Source organism: Benincasa hispida, chromosome 12 (genome assembly GCF_027475165.1).
Source record: "Benincasa hispida cultivar pf3 chromosome 12, pf3_genome.v1.1, whole genome shotgun sequence".
Classification (NCBI taxonomy): Eukaryota; Viridiplantae; Streptophyta; class Magnoliopsida; order Cucurbitales; family Cucurbitaceae; genus Benincasa; species Benincasa hispida.
The window spans coordinates 35,849,871-35,871,313 of record NC_143489.1 but is presented as its reverse complement, the minus strand read 5'-3'; the positions used below and the strand labels follow the sequence as shown (position 1 = coordinate 35,871,313).

General features: G+C 37.5%; 1 protein-coding gene and 1 pseudogene across 3 annotated transcripts in view; one reads left to right on the top strand and one right to left on the bottom strand.

Moving 5' to 3' along the window:
• NRPD1B (nuclear RNA polymerase D1B) overlaps positions 1 to 21,443 on the top strand; it is a 44,914-nt gene that overhangs the window by 11,305 nt on the left and 12,166 nt on the right. For all 3 annotated transcript variants that reach the window (XM_090308196.1, XM_090308195.1, XM_090308197.1), the window contains 6 exons: positions 1,777 to 1,935; positions 2,064 to 3,959; positions 4,324 to 4,499; positions 7,180 to 7,246; positions 7,344 to 7,462; positions 10,782 to 10,936. In XM_090308196.1, the coding sequence (XP_090164322.1) occupies positions 1,777 to 1,935; positions 2,064 to 3,959; positions 4,324 to 4,499; positions 7,180 to 7,246; positions 7,344 to 7,462; positions 10,782 to 10,936 (2,572 nt within the window). The remainder of the gene's footprint in view (positions 1 to 1,776; positions 1,936 to 2,063; positions 3,960 to 4,323; positions 4,500 to 7,179; positions 7,247 to 7,343; positions 7,463 to 10,781; positions 10,937 to 21,443) is intronic.
• LOC120068691 (U2 spliceosomal RNA) lies at positions 8,606 to 8,789 on the bottom strand (annotated as a pseudogene).

Genomic DNA, 21,443 nt, shown 5'->3' with positions numbered 1-21,443 from the left:
AAGAAATAGTGGATTTCTAGAATTTATTAATGATCATCCTGCTTACAAAGTTTCTTTAAATGATGATTCTTGTAAATGGTCCCTTGAACCTTTGGGTTTTCTTTTTCTTTTTTTTTCCCTCTCTTTTCTTTTCTTTCTTTCTTTCTTTTTTCAATCTAGTCTTTGACAGGTTATTTGAAATCTTCTTCTCCTTCGGATAGCTTCCTATTTGTAGCTCTGGGGAAGTCAAGGTGTCCTAAGAGGACTAATATTTGATTTGGATTATGCTTAATGGTAATCTAAATTTAGCAGAAATTTTAACGGCAAAAGTGTCCTAAGCAATGTCTTTGCCCCTCAGTTTGCTTCTTTTATTATAAGGCGGGTGAATCTCTCAATCAAATTTTTTTAATGCCTCTATGCGTTGTCATGTTGGATCAAGCTTCGCAGAATTTTCAGCTTCCAATGGGTGCCAAACACTTTGAAAGCTAATGTTTTACAACTTACGTTGGGTTCTCAATTGGCTCCAAGGTAGAACCTGCTTAGGATTAATGCTATTAAAGCCCTTCTCAGAAACTTTGGTTGGAAAGAAAGAAAGAATATTTCAGAATTCTTCTCTTTCTCAATTTCATTGTTTTGATTCAGCACTTCTCAAAGCTTCTTATTGGTTGTTATCAAAGTTCTTTGGTGGTTTTTCCGTTCAAGATATCTCTCGAAGTTGGGATGGTCTCATTTTTCCCCTTTTTAACAAGTCTTATTTGTCTTGGTTTTCTTTTACCTTACTAGTTTTGTCTGGAGGATTTTATTTTGTTTTTATTTTTATTATTGTGGTGTATTTTGAGTATTAGTTTCTTTTCATTTGTTTAATGAAAAGTGTTGGTCATTTTCAAAAAAGAAAAAAAAACTGGCGATAGATGGTGGAGAGAGGGCAGTGGAATGGTCTGCTTCGTTTCTGCTGCTGGTGGTGTTTTATCCACCAGCCGGAGTGTTTGCTTTTTGGCAGCCATGAGGGTACTTGGACTCTGATACCAATTAATGTAGTAAAAACTACTGTTTGAATCAAACCTCTACATTCTGTAGTTCAATCCTAAATTACAACCTAAGCCCTAGTATTTATAAGGCCATCAATTGGCCAACTAACAGACTACTCTTGAAGATTACCCAACTTTGTCAAAGGGTAAGTGAATGATAACCTATAATATGTAAGATATCGAAAACTTAAAGAAACTTAAAGAAGATGCAAGATCTTTCAAAGAAACTTAAAAGAAAGAGCCAAAAACATGAGAATCATGCTACGTCATATAGGGAAAATGGTTTCCAGATAGAGAGGGCAACTCAAGGACCTTTTTTTGGTGAAGATCCTTGGTGATGTTAGGTGCAAAGATGCAACCTATGCCATCGTGTTCTATAACTAGTGAGGTACTTTGTGGAACAATAATTGCTTGTTAACAGATATCGGATAATCATAAGTTTTATTTTTTATTTTTTTTATTTTTATTAATAAATGGTATACATATGGGCTCTTGGTAGTAGAGTTCAAATCACAAAGACTTCTTTTGTAATTATAGTGTTTCCATGAGTATTAGAAACTGGAAAGCATTACTAACTTTTCTTTGGGAGGGAAGACCCTCGGCTCCCTGACCTGTAGGGTATTCTTTTTGTTTTTTAAGGTTAAAATACCATCATCTCTGAAATTTGGGTTTTGTTCAATTATAGTCCCTGAACTTTCAAATGTGGTTGTGTTTGCTTTCTATTGTCACTGATATGTTAGTAATTGCGGGCTTTGGCACAAATTGACAGGTGAAGGAAATGCTGAAAAAAATTCCCAATGAGACCAGAAAAAAGCTTGCTGGCAGAGGTTATTGTCCTCAGGACGGATATATCTTGCAATATTTACCAGTCCCTCCCAACTGCTTGTCGGTACCAGAAATTTCTGATGGTGTTACTGTCATGTCTTCGGTAAGACCTCAGGCTCACATACGGGGGCAGATTGGCTACAGGAGGATTTCCTTTTCAATTTTTCAAACATGTTGTTGATAGTTCTATTACTAGATCTTTTTAATAATTTACTTTGTGTTGTTACCTAGGATCCAGCTGTTTCAATGCTGAAGAAAATTCTTAAGCAAGTGGAAATCATTAGAGGTTCTAGGTCTGGTGCTCCAAATTTTGAATCCCATGAAGTAGAAGCTAATGACTTGCAATTGGCCGTTGATCAATATCTCCAAGTTAGAGGAACTGTTAAGGCATCTCGTGGCATAGATGCACGATATGGTGTTAATAAAGAGTTAAATGATCCTTCCACTAAAGCATGGCTTGAGAAAATGAGAACTTTGTTTATTCGAAAGGGCTCTGGTTTCTCTTCTCGCAGTGTGATTACTGGAGATGCTTACAAACTAGTTAATGAAATTGGCGTACCTTTTGAAGTAGCACAAAGGATCACATTCGAGGAGAGGGTTAGTGTGCATAACATAAAGTATTTACAGGAACTGGTGGACAAGAAGTTATGTTTAACCTACAGAGATGGTTCTTCTGCCTATTCACTTCGTGAAGGTTCAATGGGCCATACTTATCTGAAACCTGGTCAAATAGTTCATCGGCGGATCATGGATGGAGACATTGTTTTCATCAATCGACCTCCAACTACTCATAAACATTCTTTGCAAGCTCTGAGGGTGTATCTGCACGATGACCACACAGTCAAGATCAACCCTCTAATATGTGGACCCTTGAGTGCAGATTTTGATGGTGATTGTATTCATCTATTTTATCCCCAGTCCATTGCAGCAAAAGCTGAGGTGTTGGGACTTTTCTCTGTGGAAAAACAGCTGCTTAGCTCTCACAGTGGGAATCTGAATTTGCAGTTGGCTAATGATTCATTGTTGTCTCTCAAGATGATGTTCAGGAAATATTTCTTGGACAAAGCTGCTGCACAGCAACTGGCCATGTTTGTTTCTTCGTATCTGCCACCTCCTGCCTTATTGGGAGTTCGTTCTGGAAGTCTTCATTGGACTGCTTTGCAGATACTACAAACTGTGTTGCCTGCATGTTTTGACTGCCATGGGGATAGTTACTTGATAAAGAATAGCGATTTTCTTAAATTTGACTTTGACAGAGATGCTATGCCATCATTAATTAATGAAATTTTGACGTCAATTTTTTTTCAGAAGGGTCCTGAAGAGGTTCTGAGATTTTTTGATTCTTTACAGCCGTTATTGATGGAACATATATTTTCAGAAGGTTTCAGTGTTGGCTTGGATGATTATTCCATGCCCATGGCATTTTTACAAGCTCTTCAAAAGAATATTCAAGTTATATCACCTTTGCTGTATCAGTTAAGGTCAACATTCAACGAGCTGGTGGAGTTGCAGTTAGAGAATCACATTCGAGCAGTTAAAGTTCCATTTACAAACTTTATCTTAAAATTATCTTCATTAGGGAAATTATTTGACTCCAAAAGTGATTCAGCTGTTAACAAGGTGGTTCAACAAATTGGGTTTCTTGGATTGCAGCTTTCTGACAAGGGAAAATTTTATTCCAAGACATTGATCGAGGATGTGGCCTCTCTGTTTCACAATAGATATTCTTCTGATAAAATTGACTATCCTTCTGCTGAATTTGGATTGGTCAAAGGATGTTTTTTCCATGGTTTGGATCCATATGAGGAAATGGTCCATTCAATTTCCACAAGAGAGGTAATGGTTCGTTCATCGAGAGGGCTTACTGAACCTGGAACTCTTTTCAAAAACTTGATGGCCATCCTTCGAGATGTTGTTATTTGTTATGATGGTACTGTGAGGAATGTTTGTAGCAATTCCATCATTCAACTTGAATATGGAATGAAGGCTGGAATGATGAAGCCTTATAGTTTATTTCCTCCTGGTGAACCGGTTGGTGTTCTAGCAGCTACCGCCATGTCGAATCCTGCTTATAAGGCAGTTCTTGATTCTACTCCTAGCAGCAATTCATCATGGGACATGATGAAGGTGATTATCATTTTCTATACGGTCGATTATTATTTTTTTTTGCTCCATTTAAATAAAAATTGAGTTATTTTTGGAGATATATTTTTGTTATTTCAGAAAATGATCCAATGAGTAAATATTATACAAGAGAAAAAAACCAACGAAGGAAACTGATTATAAAAGGAAAGAATAACAAAATGCAATGAAGAGATAAATGACTAAAATTTTAATCAAAATGCAACTATACTATTCTACAGTGTGTTATCTTTTACTGCCCCAAATTTTCATACTATTTGTGTGGTCTCATGAATCAAGTACTTACTGTAGCACTTTTGAATCCTTTACATGCTGTATGGTCGGTGAATTTTTCCATTTCTTGTGGCAGGAGATTCTTCTTTGCAAGGTCAGTTTTAAGAATGAGCCTATTGATCGTCGGGTGATATTATATCTGAATAATTGTGCTTGTGGTAGAAAATATTGCAATGAAAATGCAGCGTATGTGGTTAAGAGTCACCTGAAGAAAGTCACCCTTAAAGATGCGGCAGTGGATTTCATGATCGAGTATGTTCCCCTCTTACACCTTGTTATTCCCATTTTTCCTTAATATATGATTGCATGTTTTCTTTGTTATATTCAGAGCAATTGTATTATATTTCAAAGTAATTGTTTAGCATACCTCAAGGATTAAATATATCTGTCAATACGTTGATATCTACATGGATGTATCCATAGTTGGAGGGTCCGTCATTGATATTAATGGCTAAGTGAAATCTGATATCACTTAAGGGGTTAAGTGATATTCAGGGTTGATCCTTCTCCCTTAAGGATGTCAAATCTTTATGGTTCTTTCTTCTTTTGAGGATTAGGATACTTAGGAAGGTTAGGTTCTTTACTTGGCAGATTCTCCACGGTCTTGCTAACACGTTGGATAGGCTCGTGAGGAAATTCCTTCGCTGGTTGGGACTTTTTGTTGTATTCTTTTTTGGAAGGCGGAGGAATATCTGGACCATTTTTTTGGGGTTGTGATTATGCGAGTTGTGTTTTTCTATGAAGCATAGACATTGACACGTGATATGACATGACACGATATTGACTCGGCGACGTGCCAATTTTAAAAAAAAAAGTAGGACATGACACGTCGGACTTACATTATATTTTCTTTTACAAAAATAAATATATGCTGTGCATATAAAATGTTGTGAAATATTACCTTTAGAAATATCAAAATAACAACCATACAATTCATGAAAAAGACAATAGATAAGATGACCAACGGTCTAATGTCCTAAGTCATAACAATATTCGAGTTCTAATACGTTATTAATTAGTTTAGCACAACAAAACTACAAATTAGAGTCAAACAAGCCTTCTACATATTTCAAATAAAAAGCCTTCGAAAAAAGCTTCAAATTTTTAATTAAAGAAATGTAAAGAAAAAAAAGAAAGATTAGAGAAAATTCAAAAAACAGGAGAGAAAAAAATAAAAACAGAAATAGATTTAGGAAAAGGAAAAAGATCGATTCCTGCGTGGAGGTCTTCAAGTGGCTTTGTTTGAGGAAGGAGGAAAAATTGATGTGGGTGTGAGAGTTCAGTAGTCATACGAAAATTAGGCTAGTCAACCAAAAAAAAGAAAACCCTAACATAGGTTTGAATAATGATGGGTTAGGCTTGAGCTTAAAATTCCCGATTTTAGTTTTTATTTTTTATTTTTTTTTCAGCTTGCTATGTCCTGGAGGTGTCTCCAGTTGTGTCCAACCGTGTTGGAAATAAAAAAAAATATAATAAAAAATTATGACATGTCAGTGTTAGTCATGTGTTTGACACTGACACTTGGTCATTTTAGGAGTGTCCGTGCTTTAGGTGTTTGGGATTCTTTTTTCCAGACGTTTGGGTTGATGCATGCTTGTCACTGGGATGTTAGTGATATGATTGACTTTTGGGAGAAAGGTCGTTTTCTATGGTGTGTTGGGGTGTGTGTGATCTTATAGGTTTTGTGGGGTGAGCGTAATGATAGTGTTTTGGGGAGTTGATAGGGATCCTTCGGAAGTCTGGTCCCTCATTCGTTATCATGTTTCTCGACAGGCTTCAATTTTTAAGACTTTTTGTGACTAATAGCCACTATTTTGCATAGTTGGAGTCCCTTGTAAAAGGAGCACTCTTTTCTATGGGTTATTATTATTATTATTATTTTTTAAATTTTTTAAATTTTTATATTTTAAAAATTTATTATTATTATTTTTTTTATGCCTATGTATTCTTTCATTTTTCTTAATGAGAGTTGTCATCTTCAAGTGATATATCCATATCTTTTATTAATACCATAGAACTTAGAAAATTGTAGTTCATTAATCCCAAGATAAATACTGATGAAAATAATTTTTATAATTTTTTTTAAATTTACAAAAATATCCGTTAGTATTGATATTTTATTGACACATCTATCAATATATTCGTGAAAGTGAAATGTTGATACCAATATTGAAATTGTTGCATGCATGAGTTTTCAACTTCCTACCAGATATTGTTTGTTCAAATTATATTAACACTTAAAGGACTTAAAATGGAAGAAAGTTATTATTCTTGGAAGGAAATTCAGTATGCTTTGGAAGATTATTTCCAATTTCAAAATTCCATTAATCCGTTTATGGATGACAAGGCCTTGATAAAGATTGATGGAGATTTTGCGAACTTCTAATTTAATGGAAAATAGCAGCTCTATGTGACTACAGGTCTACAACAAATTGTATTAATTTTAGGAAAGGTCTGAAAAGCCTGCTTGTGGAATAAGTTGAATTTCTGGGTGTTCGATGAAATTAAAATTTGGTAATGGATCATTTCCGTCTGTGGTATTCTATGTTTTGTAAGTTTCTAGGTGGAGGGTAAGATCTTTTTTTGACTTTTTTTCTGAACTCAACAACTTTAATAACATTGGGTGGAGGAAATTTGGCAATACACTTCTGTTATGTTTTTATCTATCTCTGTCTCTTGCCCCATGTAAAAATTATGAGAGAGAGAGAATGTAGGTCAAGTTTAGCATTATTCATTTGGATGGGAGCCCGAGTCCCTTTATGTAACTGAGCGGGAGGGCTGTTCCTTTTGGGCCTATTTATTTTTATGCCTTTGTATATCCTTTCATCCATCTCAAGAAAGCTTGGTTTCTTATTAGAAAAAAAATGAAGATAATTCAATCATCTATAATGCCTCAAGTAAACATTCCTGCCTGCATGCTCCTGATTTGCAGATATAACAGACAACCGACTCCCTCAGGGCTTGGTCCTGGGCTTGTTGGTCATGTGCATCTTAACAAGGTTCGAGTTTATATTTTCTTTACCACTGTTTTCTCATTGCCGAGTTTTTATTTTTATTTTGTACCTGTTGCTTGGTTAATAGAGTTTTCTTTAATAGATGCTCCTTAAAGAATTGAAGATAGACATGACTGAAGTTTTACGAAGATGCCAAGAGACTATCAGTTCTTTCAGGAAGAAGAAGAAGAAAATTGCTCATGCTTTACGATTCTCTATCAGGTTTGGTTATGTACATATTTAATGTGTATGCCACGTTTAAATTGAAAATTCATTTGATTCAACTTCGGATCCCATGACTCAGTTGAACTGAAGTTCCCAATTTTGTCAAACCAGGCTTTTAAGTGTTCTTGAACAAATTCTTAAACGAATTGCCAACATTTTTTAAAATGATTTATATTTTTATGATGGAGATAGCTTTAAAACCCTGTCCTTTTGGTTTCCCAACTGGAAGACTCCTTTTGCATAGTTCTTTGGGCGTGGGCTGGGAAGCATGGATGGTTACATTTGGACATGCTCCTGTGCCCCCTTTTCTTAAATAACAATTTCGGACACATGATGGTCACACCTCAAAGATATATAAAAAACCCAAACCTTTCAAATCCACAATGACGTTGCAGAGTGGCAATCGGTGGCGACATTGATTAGAATGGTGACAGTGAAGAAAGGGAAATCGAACAATCGTGGGGTGGCTGTTGTGGAGAGAGGAGAGCAAAATCACGGGGTGCGGTGAAAGGAGTAACAGCTTTTAGGGTTAGAGTTTTTTTCCTTCTAAAATGGGCTGGTGTGCCTTCTTTTAATGGGCTGGGCTTTCGTCTAGTGGGCAATAACTTATTGAACTTTATGCAACATTTACAATTTAAACTAAATTCAATTTTAATTAAATTTTCATTCCTTTTTTTTTTTAATTTAAAATTAGTAGTTAATAAAAAAAAACTAAAGTTGGATTTGATATTTTAGTATTATCTATTTTTTTCTTAAATAACGTGTCCCCTTTGTGTCATTGTCCTACATTTTTAGAAATTGGTGTGCTGTTGTGTTTGTGTTCATGTCCCTCTACCCCTGGCCCCGCCTCTAGGCTATTCCCTTACTTCATTCCTGGAGATGTCATGGGCCAAATTTCTCCTTCAGTTGGCTATGGATTTTCTTCTAGACGAAAATTTTATAACATCATGACTTCAAATTCTAGCTTGGGTTTCCTTTCTGGATGTGGTTTGTTAGGTTTTTCAATAATTGTTTGCCTTTTTATGTCTTCTCATCTTTGTATCTCAACAGTTTCTCTTCATATTCTTTTGTTTTTCTCTATTTATCTATTCTCTAGAAGGTTGATGTATTTTTGAGCATTAGTCTCTCTGTTTTTTTTGAGAGGGGTTCGCCAGCCGATGCAGTAGTGCAACGCAAAGGAGACGCCGAAGGCCCCAATAGCAAGTTACTGTGGTGGGCCTTCCCCCTTAAAAAATTAATTTAATATCATGTGGGCCGATGGCCCACGTACCGATGGCCCATGTATTTTTGAACATTAGTCTCTTTAAAATGAACGAGAAGTTGTATTTCCTTTTAAAAACAAAAATTAGTTTTGCAATCCGTTGGATATTTCATGTGCAAAAGAAATAAGGCAGATGAAATTGGATTCTCGTTTGCAACAAAATTTGCTAAGCAGTTGGTGGGTGAGAATTGGATTCTCATTGAACCCTAGAGAGTTGTAGAAGATGGTAAGGGGTGTGCAAGAAATTGCAAAAACTGAGAAACTGAATCAAGCCAGTTTGGATCAGTCTGTAAATCCTTCAGCTTCTCTGTTTATTCAAATAAAACAACTGATTTTTTCACTTTGGTCCGGTCAGTGTTTTAGAAAGCCTTCCTGGGTGCATGCCTAGGCTTCAGATGCAGGTCTGACGTGCTTAGGTGAGGCTCACAAAAAAGGTGCGCCTAGAAAGCGTTCCTAGGTGCGTGCCTAGGTGAGGCTCACAAAAAAGGCGGACCTTTTGTGAAGCCCCAAGGTTTTGGGGTTTTTCATTATTTTTAAAAATAATAATAATTAGGGCTTTTCCTTCTTTAACCAAAAAAATCAAATTTACTAGACCGAAATACAAAACTTCTTGTGTTTAAGGTTATTATTATTATTATTTTTTTATATTTCCACTTCAAATATGCTCTCTTTTCGTTATATAGTACTTTAATATTTAGTGCACCTCATAAAATGAAGCCCGCACTTTTGCTTTGCATCTTACGCTTAAAGCCTAGGAGACTTTGGGTGCGTTTTATTGGACCTTGAGCTTTGGAAAACACTAGGTCCAGCTAAGATGAATTGACCTAAATTGAACCGAAGTGCGCCTCCCTCTACCCAACCACTTGAATATCCTATCCCAGTTTTTCCCTCTGAGGTCCACCAGTCCAAGCCTTTCGCTTTTTTAATTTTACACAAAAGAGAGAAAACAAGAAAGTAAACAGTGAACAAACGATGCCTGATCGCCCTGTCCCTCACTCAAATCTCTCTCACTGGCTTGCTAGTCTCAACCCTCATATCAATCTGATGAATGTGGAAGAAGATGAAGTTTACATCTGAGGTATTCTGTATCGGGCCATGAGAGCAGTACTTGAATTATTTTCAACTTGGGCTGAATGATATATGATAGCTTTTCCCATGGATTTGAGTGAATCCAGTTGCTAGTAAGCATAGTTTGTTTGATCCAAGTAATCTATTATTTTTTGGTGCCTTGTTCGCTTACATCTGAGGTATTCTGTATCGGGCCATGAGAGCAGTACTTGAATTATTTTCAACTTGGGCTGAATGATATATGATAGCTTTTCCCATGGATTTGAGTGAATCCAGTTGCTAGTAAGCATAGTTTGTTTGATCCAAGTAATCTATTATTTTTTGGTGCCTTGTTCGCTTACATCTGAGGTATTCTGTATCGGGCCATGAGAGCAGTACTTGAATTATTTTCAACTTGGGCTGAATGATATATGATAGCTTTTCCCATGGATTTGAGTGAATCCAGTTGCTAGTAAGCATAGTTTGTTTGATCCAAGTAATCTATTATTTTTTGGTGCTTGTTCGCTTCCATGTTTCTTATGGACTTTGATTTCGAAGACCTTTTGTAACTATTCTATAGACATTATTTTACATAGATGAAGTCCTTTTTTGTATAGGGAGCTACTCTTTTTATAGGCTTGTTGTATGTCCTTGTATTCGTTCATTTTTTCTTAAGGAAAGTTGTTTCCATTTTAGTAATCCATTATTCTTTAAATTTCATAGCAAGACCGATTGCAACCTACCATCTCCGTATCATGTGTGAGATTTATGGCTGTTTTAAATATCAATTTTAGTCCAGACTGCAGAGTTATTATTATTATTTTTAAATTTTTTATTTTATGTTTTTTTTTTTTTGCATATTTTCTGTGTACTTTTTAGTAATGATCTTGGTAGACGTTGTCTGTTGGGTTTTAGTGTTCATGTTTCACATACACTCAAAATGATGTGTAGCATATCTAAAAATTAAAGAAGTTAGAAGTATATCTTATTTGTGATGCATTTTGGCAGTGAACAATGCTCTTTCCATCAATGGAATGGAGAAGAGAGCACTGATATGCCATGTCTAATATTCTGGCACGAGACAAGAGATGTTCATTTGGAGAGAACTGCACACATCCTTGCTGACGTAGTCTTTCCCCTGCTTTCAGAAACAATCATCAAAGGTCTATCACTTTCTTTATCCATTATATATTTGTCTATTTGACTGAGGTGCATGTAAATTTTATAATCCTGTATTATATTTTAAAATATGGGTAATTCTAATTCCGCTAGTACACATGGTGAAGCCTAAGAGGATTTTTTTTCAAGAGCCAATGAAAATCAAATCTTTTTTATGAATGGGAAGTCATGGAAGTAAAGGAAGGAATCATCCATGTTGAGAATTAAGAATAAACCAAGTTAGACTAGTATTAAAAAGACGACATATTTCTTAAAGGAAGAAAACTCAAAATATTATCTAATCTATCCCTCAATTCTATCCCTTCCAAAAAAAAACTCGTCCTCAAGTTTATCAAAAAAATGAAGAAATAAGGTCATTTTTTTATGATTTGAAAAGTTGCCCACAGAAAATGTTCCCTTCTTCATCGTCGGAACATTACCGTTAACAAAGTAACCCACAAACCCATCAGAACCTGCGGAATTCCCAATTGAAAAATCCATGTTGCAAATATGGGCTTGGATGTGGCAATGTTATTAAACATGTATGATGTGATGTGTATTATACGAGTAAAAATTGCTCGTATGTCCCACGATTTAACACATGCACATGAATTGGGATTAACCAGTATTGTCAATCTCCAAATGTGTGTATTGTAAGGGACATAATGAAATAGAGCAATCCGTATTAAAATTTTCATAGAGAAAATAAGATTCAAACAAATATTTCACTTTGTTTTCAAGGCACACTCATGTTTGAACAATAAGAAAAATAAGATGAGTATGAAGGGAAGAGAGAAGAACGAGAAAAAAAATGAGTTAGAAGGGAAGAGCAGAATAATAAAAGATGAAGGAAAAAAAAAAGAAAGAAAGAGAAACAAAAAGACAAAGAAAAATATCTTACATGCTCTAGTTGAGCACAGACTAGAAGCCTGGAAGGTGAGTTGGCATGGAATAGATAGAAGAAGAGGAAGTGTTGGATGTAAAGAAGAATAGATGGGATGCCATTTGCTATTTCTAGTAGCATTAAATGATTGCGTGGCACCAAACTACTCTTCCTTCAATGTTATTGCTAATAGAATAACATTGAAAATAGAATTGTTTAATACTTTAATAAGGCTCTTAGTTTTAACATATAGTCAGTTCAACAATGTTTAGTCATTTGTTGGACATCGTCACCCAACGAGAAACAGTGAATCTAATGCCTGATAGTAAGCTTGGTGAGTACTTGAAGAAGCTTTCACCTCCATTGTTTATGATCCAAATTTGAAAAATTCCTTGCTTTTGCACTGTGACGCTTTGGAACCTCGTAGTAACTTCCCCATTCAATGCTATACTAGTCAAAACAGTTTGGGAAATACACATATTTAAGGCCGGTTTAATAACGTTCCCGTTTGCTGTTTCTGTTTCTCATTTTTTAAGAAACTGACTTGTGAAATTGTTTCTTATAAAAAAAAAGAAACTGACTTGTCTGATAACCATTCACATTTTTTATTTCTACAATTTAAGAAATGTTTCTAAAAATTGTGCCAAATTTGAGAAACTACAAACAGTAGTTTCTCATTGTTCCGTTTCTTTTTTATACATAACTGTTTCACAATAGAAATAAAAAACTAGCTCTGGCCTATTGGTAGACAAGTGCACTAGGCACTCTTACTTCAAGATTGTCGGTTCAATTTTCTAGTTAATTTCGGTTTGTTTTTTAATATTTCATTTATATTTATTTCTTTTCTATATTAATTGTGTTGATTATTTCCATTTTTGTGAAATTCTCCATTGTATTTATTATATTATATTTGCTATATTTTATTCTTTCCTTAATTGTAATTGGGTGTTCGGATGTATATTTGTGGACAAGGGAGGATTGGTTACATCACGGGAGAAAAAACAGCCCCTAGCCCAGATGACCTTTAATTCGTCGGGTGGGACACTGAAAACCCCATGGTTATGACTTGGCTCGTAAATTTCATGGTTGAAGACGTCAACTGTAACTCTACTACCAAAGAATTATGGGATACTGTAACTCAGATGTATTCTGATTTGGGCAATCAATCACAAGTGTTTGATTTAAATCTTAAATTGGGTGATATACGACAAGGAGTTAACTTAATTACACAATACTCTCACTCCCTAAAAAGGTGGCAAGACCTTGACCTCTTTGATATGTATGAGTGGAGGTCTACAAAGGACTAAGAGTACTTTAGGAAAACTGTTGAAGATGGTCGTATTTACAAATTCCTTGCTGGCCTCAATGTTGAATTTGGTGAAGTTAGAGGTAGAATACTTGGAAAAACTACTCTTCTAACTATTAATGATGTTTTTTTTTTAAAGTTCACATGGAAGAAAGCCGAAAGAATGTTATGATTGGCAAAAAAACTATTGATTCAATTGAATGCTCTGCGTTGGTGATTGAAAATACTGCAATGAATGCTTTTGATCAATCCAACAAATCACATAATCCTTGTGTCTGGTGTGACTATTGCAATAAACCTCGATATACGCATGAAATTTGTTGGGAACTTCATGGAAAACCTGCAAATTAGAAAAGTTCTAAGTAAGGTGAGAGAAATTCCCATTAGCATACCTCTAATGCTAATGTTGTTGACTCCAACCCGTTTACCAAAGAGCAAATTGATCAAATTCTAAAGTTGCTAAAGACCAATTTATCATCTGGTAATCCTCGTGTATCCTTGGCACAATGAGGTACTTGTCCTCAAGCTCTCTCTTGCCTCAATTCATCTTCGTGGATTATAGATTTTGGAGCCTCTAATCATATGACTAGTTCCTCTTGTTTTTTGAATCATACTCTCTTGTGTATTGCAATGAAAAAATTCGCATTGTCGATGGTAGCTTCACCTCTATTGCAGAAAAAGGAACTATTCTTTGACTACAAAACTTATATTACTTTCTGTCCTTCATGTTCCAAAATTAGCTTGCAATTTGTTATCCAGTAAAATCTCTAAGGGTGCTAACTGTCTTGTTATTTTTATGAAACTCGTTGTATCTTTTAGGATTAGGACTTGGGGGGACGATTGGACGTGCTAGGATGATTGATGGTCTCTATTACTTTGATGAAGTTTCAGCTAGTCATAAAGAAGTCCAGGGCTTAAGTAGTGTCTATTCTCCTTCTGTTAAAGAAACTATAATGCTTTGGCATCGTAGATTAAGACATCCAAATTTCTTCTACTTAAAGTATCCATTTCCCAATTTATTTAAAGGATTTGTTTGTTCAGTTTTTCAATGTGAAAGTTGCTTTCTTGCTAAACATCATCGATCCACTTATTTGCCTAAACCTTACAAGGCTTCATCACCTTTTTCCTTACTTCATACTAATGTTTGGGGTCCACCAGAAGTTTTGACTTATAGTGGTAAGCATTGGTTTGTTACCTTCGTAGATGTTCCCACTCGTTTAACTTGGCTTTATTTGTTAACACAAAAGTCAGAGGTAAAAGAGATCTTTGTTCGATTTTACAATATGATTGGGACTCAATTTCAAACTGAAATTCACATTCTTTACTTTGATAATGACACTGAATATTTTAATGAACAATTAACCAAGTTTTTGCAAGATAAGGCTATTTTTCATCAATTACGTGTTGTGACACGCCTCAGCAGAATGACATTGCTGAGCTAAAAAATCGACACTTGAAGTTGCTCGTGCCCTTATGTTTTCTATGAATGTTCCAAAATATTTTGGGGTGATGCAATCTTTTCAGTTGTTTATCTGATCGATCGAATGTCGTCTTTTGAATTTTAAAACTCATCTGAGTCACTTCAAAGAGTTTTTTTTCCTAATAACCGATTGTTCTCTGATTTACCAATTAAATTATTTGGGTTTACTGCTTATGTTCATACTCCTATCCTTTCTCGAACTAAACTTGATCCTCGAGCCATTAAATGCATTTTGGTAGGCTCTGTCTCTCATAAGAAGTCTTACAAATGTTTTGGTCTTTTGACCCACAAGTATTTTGAGAGTATGGATGTGTCTTTTTTGGAAAATCAACCATTTTTTAGCCTAAATTCTCTTCCAAGGGAGACATCTAACCTTGAAGATAATTTTTGGGACACTTTACCTCTCCTGAACATCAGTGGTCACGAAATTATGAGTTCTAGTTCTTCGATGCCAAGTGTAGAGAGTTTTTCTTTAGGAAGAGACACTAGAAACTGACTCAACTAGTAAAAATCCTGAACTTCAGGTTAAACTTGACTCAAAGAGATCGAGGTCAGACAGTTGACTTATCACAGGACCAATCTAATGCTTTGATGAATGATCCTGAAGATCCAAATATTAGACACTCTACTCCTATTTCTCCTAGTTCTTCATCTTCTCACAATCCTTTAATGTCTTTGATCTTGATATTCCAATTGCCCATAGGAAAGGTACTCGTAAATGTACCAAATATACCATTGCAAACTATCTTTCTTTAAATAGATTGTCTGACTATCATAAAGCCTTCACATTTAAACTAACCTATTTGTTCCAAGGAATATATAGGAGGCCCAAAATGATTTGAATTGGAAATCATGTTAGACCTCCTATCAAGCATGTGTACAAGAGGAATGGCAAAAGAGGAATTACATCAGCTGACTGTTAGGGGAGGACCATGGGTTCTTTTTGGCTGAAAGGGTTGTGGTATTTTGGGGAGGGGTATAAAATCTTTTTGTTGGGATTAGGGTTAGTTATCTTGTCTATTCTTTGAATAGTGTATTTGGAAGAAGAGTTTTCCTCTCTTGGTCGGTATTCTTGCCGGAGGACTACTATTTTGGTTGTTTGTAGCTCACTGAGAGCTTGTTTTCTGTGTTAATATATAAGATGTTAAGGTGTGAACCTTACAAGTGGTATTAGAGCCACCGAAAAACCTGGGGAAGTGGAAGAAAATGATGCAGAAGCAGATGGAGGAACGCTTGAAGGCGACAGAGAACGACATTGGGCTTATCAAGCAGGAACTACAGCCTGCCGCCGGTCTTGGAGAAATCGGTGGAAAAAATCCAAGTTATGTTAACAGAGATGTATGCGAAGCACCAATCCGCCCAGGAAGCGTCGGAGGTGACCGGTACGTCCATGGGAAAAAGGAAAATGAGGCCAGAAGAAGAATAGGAGGGGGTTAGAGAAGATGGAGAAGGGGAATCGGCTCAGAGGAAAGAAAACAGTGAGGGGCCGGAGCAGATTAAGTTAAAAAAACTGGAAATGCCGGTTTTCAATAGAGAAGACCTTGATGGATAGTTCTTTAGGGCAGAGCACTATTTTCAGTTGCATTTGCTGACTGAGAAAGAGAAGCTGAAAATAGCCGTCGTATGGAAGGCAAGGCATTGAACTGGTACTGGTGGGCAGGGAATCGGAGGAAATTTAAATTGTGGAAGGAGCTTAAGGAGGGGATTTTCATACGTTTATGGTCAAGGGAGCGAGGGACACCGTGCACCCGGTTTTTGGCCATCAAACAAGAGGATCGGTTGTGGAGTACCTCCAACGCTTCGAAGAGCTGTCTGCTCCATTGTCATATTTGCCAGAGGAGGTGCTGATCAACATGTTCACAAATGGATTGGATCCATGATCCGTACGGAGGTTTTTGCAATGAGATCTGTGGGCCTGGAGGAGATGATGGATGCGACCCAACTTGTGGAGGATAGGATTGATGTGGCTGGACGACCCAACTTTTGGGGAGCGGTATAAAATCTTTTTTGTTGGGATTAGGGTTAGTTATTGTTAAAAAATAAAGAATAGGTAAGAGAAGAACAACAAGATTACGTGGAAACCCTAGTATAGGGAGAAAAACCACGATAGACACTAATTTTTATTATTTGATTCTAATACACAAAGTACAAGAGAATAGGCCAAATAAATAGACTAGTGGGAAGCCCTAGGGTACACACAATTACTAAAATGGCCCTAGGGTTACAAGCTGCTTTTTCGACACTCCCCCTCAAGTTGGGGTGTAAATATCAATAAGACCCAACTTGCTGACACAGTAATCAAAACTTTGTCTCAGTAATCCTTTTGTGAGCACATCTGCAATTTGCTGATTTGAGGGAACATAAGGAATGCATATACTTCCGTTGTCAAGTCTTTCCTTGATGAAGTGCCGGTTGATCTCAATGTGTTTTGTTCTATCATGCTGAACAGGATTATTTGCAATACTTATTGCTGCCTTATTGTCACAAAACAGTTTCATTAGGAGCTCATTGTCTTGATGAAGATCTGACAACACTTTTATCAACCATATCTCTTCACATATCCCTAAACTCATGGCTTGATACTCAGCTTCTGCACTACTTCTGGCCACAACTCCCTGTTTCTTGCTCCTCTAGGTCACAAGATTACCCCAAACAAATGTGCAATACCCTGATGTTGATTTTCTATCAACAACAGACCCTGCTCAATTAGAATCAGTGTAGGCTTCAATGAAGCGTTTATCAGACTTTTTGAACATTAACCCCTTACCTGGTGTACCTTTCAGATATCAAAGGATGCTTTCAACTGCTATCATGTGTTCTTCACAAGGAGCCTGCATAAACTGACTGACGACACTCACTGCATATGAAATATCAGGTCTTGTATGAGATAAGTATATCAATTTCCCAACTAACCGCTGATACCTTTCTTTATTGACCGGAACATTGTTACTAGTATTTCTGAGCTTTGAATTATATTCAACTGGGGTATCAGCAGGTTTGCACCTAGTCATTTCTGTTTCCATTAGAAGATCAATCGTGTATTTCCGTTGGGACACTGAGATTCCGTCCCTAGACCGGGCTACTTCCATTTCGAGAAAGTATCTTAACTTCCCAAGGTCTTTAATTTTAGACTCTTTAGCCATCTTTGCTTTGAGTTTCACAATTTCAACATCATCATCACCAGAGAGCACAATATCGTCAACGTACACAATGAGAACTGCTACCTTCCCTAAAGTTGACTTCTTTGTAAAAAGTGTATGATCTGAGTGCTCTTGGGTATACTCTTGTTCTTTGACAAAGGTGGCAAATCTGTCAAACCAGGCTCTTGGAGACTGTTTCAACCCATATAGCGACTTTCTCAGTCGGCAGACTCGCTGTTTGAACTGATCTTCAAATCCAGGAGGAGGATTCATGTAGACTTCCTCCTCAAGTTCTCCATTAAGAAAGGCATTCTTTACATCCAGTTGATGCAAAGGCCAATCTTTGTTAACTGCAACTGATAGCAATACTCGGATAGTATTGAGTTTAGCTACGGGAGAGAATGTCTCGGAGTAATCTCCCCCAAAGGTTTGAGTAAACCCTTTGGCAACTAACCTGACTTTGTACCGATCAACAATCCCATCTGACTTGTACTTTATAGTGAAAACCCATTTGCACCCAACTGTCTTGTGTCCTTTAGGTAGGATAACCTAATCCCACGTTCCATTTTTCTCCAGAGCTTTCATCTACTCCATAACAGCAGCCTTCCAAACTTCAGTTCCCATTGCTTCCTGTATGTTACTCGGTATCACCCCTGCATCTAAACTAGTGGTAAAGGCCCTGAATTCAGATGACAGGTTACTGTATGTCATGTAACTATGCATGGGGTACCTTGTACATGACCGAATACCTTTCTTCAGGGCTATTGGAAGATCAAGAGAAGCATCATATTCCTTCAAACTATCAGAATATCCATTGTGATCATTAGTCTCCTCTTCTTGTTTCTCATCTTTAGAAATCATACATTTTTCACTATTATCTTTAGTATCACTCACATTTTCTAGAGCTGTGTATGAATCGTCATTCACTGTTGTCTTCCCATCTGCTATAGTGGTGCTGTCGGCACCTTTCCCTCCTTTTTCCTCTCTGCACTCGTTAGTACAAGTATCAATCTCATTAATTTCAGGAATATATGTACCTGATGTCGGGTTTGACTCATGGATCGGAGCCGGAGATGCAACAGGTGACGCTGCTTCCTTCCTGAGATTCTTCCTATAGTATGTTATCCATGAGACTTGATTGGTAGGAAGGACAGGACCAACATGTTCGGGAATAGGGGCAGACTCCCAAGGGAATTGTATATGTGGACCAGTTAGTCTCTTCACTAGAGGTCTCCCCCTGAAGATGGCTAACAGGGAAGAAGGGTTGATCCTCAAGGAAGGTGATATCCATGGAAACAAAATATTTGCTAGAGGATGGGTGGTAACATTTATACCCGCGTTGATGGAGTGGATACCCAACAAAGACGCACTTTTGAGCACGAGGGATAAATTTTGTGCGGTTTGGACCATAGGAGTGAACAAAGGCAACACAGCCAAAAACTCGAAGTGGTACATCGGAGACTAAATGAGTCGTAGGGTAGGACTCTTTTAAACAGTCTAAGGGGTTTTGAAAATTGAGGACCCGGGAAGGCATTCGGTTGATTAAGTGAGCAGCAGTAAGGATGACATCACCCTATAGGTAAGACGGGAGTGATGTGGATAGCATTAAGGACCTAGCAACTTCCACCAAATGACGATTTTCCCTCTCTGCTACCCCATTTTGTTGGGGAGTGTAGGCACACGAACTCTGATGGATAATCCCTTTGGAAGCAAGAAACTCTTGGAAGGAAGTGTTAAAGAATTCCCGCCTATTGTCACTTCTCAAAATACCAATCCTGGCATTAAATTGTGTTTCCACAGTGGCATAAAATTGCTGGAATACAGATAACACCTTGGACTTATCAGTGAGAAGAAAGACCCAAGTAAGCCGAGTGTGGTCGTCTATAAAAGTGACAAACCAGCGTTTCCCTGTGGAGGTTGTGGTTGGTGAGGGACTCCAAGCATCACTGTGGACTAAGGTGAAGGGTTTGGATGGTTTATAGGGCTAGGAGTGGAAGGAGACACGACTCTGTTTGGCACAAATACACACTTCACACTTTAAAAGAGACACATTAATATTGCGAAATCAATGCGGAAATAAGTGTTTCATGTACTGAATGTTCGGATGCCCTAAGCGGTAATGCCATAACAGAAAATCATTCTCAGAGGTAGAAAAATTTAAGGAGACAAGGCTAGTCCTATAATCATTCCTAGAGGAAACATCATCAGTTAGGAAGTAGAGTCCCCCATCGTTCCGGGCAGTGCCAATTGTCGTCCCCGAGCTTAGATCCTGAAATAAAACAGAGTCGGGTGAAAAAACTGCCTGACAATTCAAATCTCTTGTAATCTTACTGATGGATAATAAATTATATGAAATTTTAGGAACATGCAAAACGTCCCGCAGAACCAAACCCTCAAACGGAGATAAATCCCCTTTTCCTACAACAGGTGCGAACGACCCATCTGTAATCCTAATTCGTTCGTTACTAGCACTTGGATAATATGAGAGAAATTGATCAGAGGTACTAGTAAGATGATTCGTCGCCCCTGAGTCAACAATCCAAGGTTTTTTACCGTTCACACTAACAAGACCAAAAAACTGTATATTTCCTAACTGGACGATAGTACTGATTCCAACTGTACTCAGGCTGGTCGTACTGTCAACTGAAGAAAAACCATGCAGGATATTTGTAGTGGGTAAAATAGGGAAAGAATTTACCGGGTTTTCATCTGGGTATTGAGTCGAGCTACTATGATTGGGCGCGACTGGAAAAAAAGTTCCTACGGACGGCTGGACAGAGGCAGAAGCAGACGTGAAAGCTGGACTCAATCCGCCAGCTGGGTAACTCACAGACGGAGGCTGCTCTGCTGCTCGACTCGGCGCATGGAAAACAGCTTGAACGGTTGACCAGCGCACGGAATCGGCTCGGTAACTCACAGACAGAAGCGGCTCGACGCATGGAATCTGCTGGGTAGGAGATTGAACGATCGGCACGAGCGGCGCGACCGGCGTGGACGAAGGGCTCGACAGCAATCCACCGGCGCGGCTCAGCCCGATCGAGCGTCTCTGATCGACGTTGTTTCTGTCTGGAACGATGTGGACGGTGCGATCGAGAGTTTCTGATCATCGAAGGTAGCTTCAATCTGGAACAAACCAGTCGATCCTCCTTCGTGCAGCGGCTGGAACATCTCTGCAGGGTTAAATCTCTCCTTTACCGGCGGCGACTGGACGTGGGTGGTGGCTGAGATCAGTTGTGGTAGGGCGGCTTGGAGATACTCCTTCATATCCGCCTGAATGGCTGCCTATATGTCAATGCTCGGAGTTCCATCGATGACGGCTAGGGTTTCGTAACTTGGCTCTGATACTATGTTAAAAAATAAAGAGTAGGGAAGAGAAGAACAAGATTACATGGAAACCCTAGTACAGGGAGAAAAACCACGATAGACACTAATTTTTATTATTTGATTGTAATACACAAAGTACAAGAGAATAGGCCAAATAAATAGACTAGTGGGAAGCCCTAGGGTACACACAATTACTAAAATGCCCCTAGGGTTACAAGCTACTTTTTCGATAGTTATCTTGTCTTTTCTTTGAACAGTGTATTTGGAAGAGGAGTTTTCCTCTCTTGGCCAGTATTCTTGTCGGAGGACTGCTATTTTGGTTGTTTGTGGCTCACTGAGAGCTTGTTTTCTGTGTTAGTATATAAGAAGTTAAGGTGTG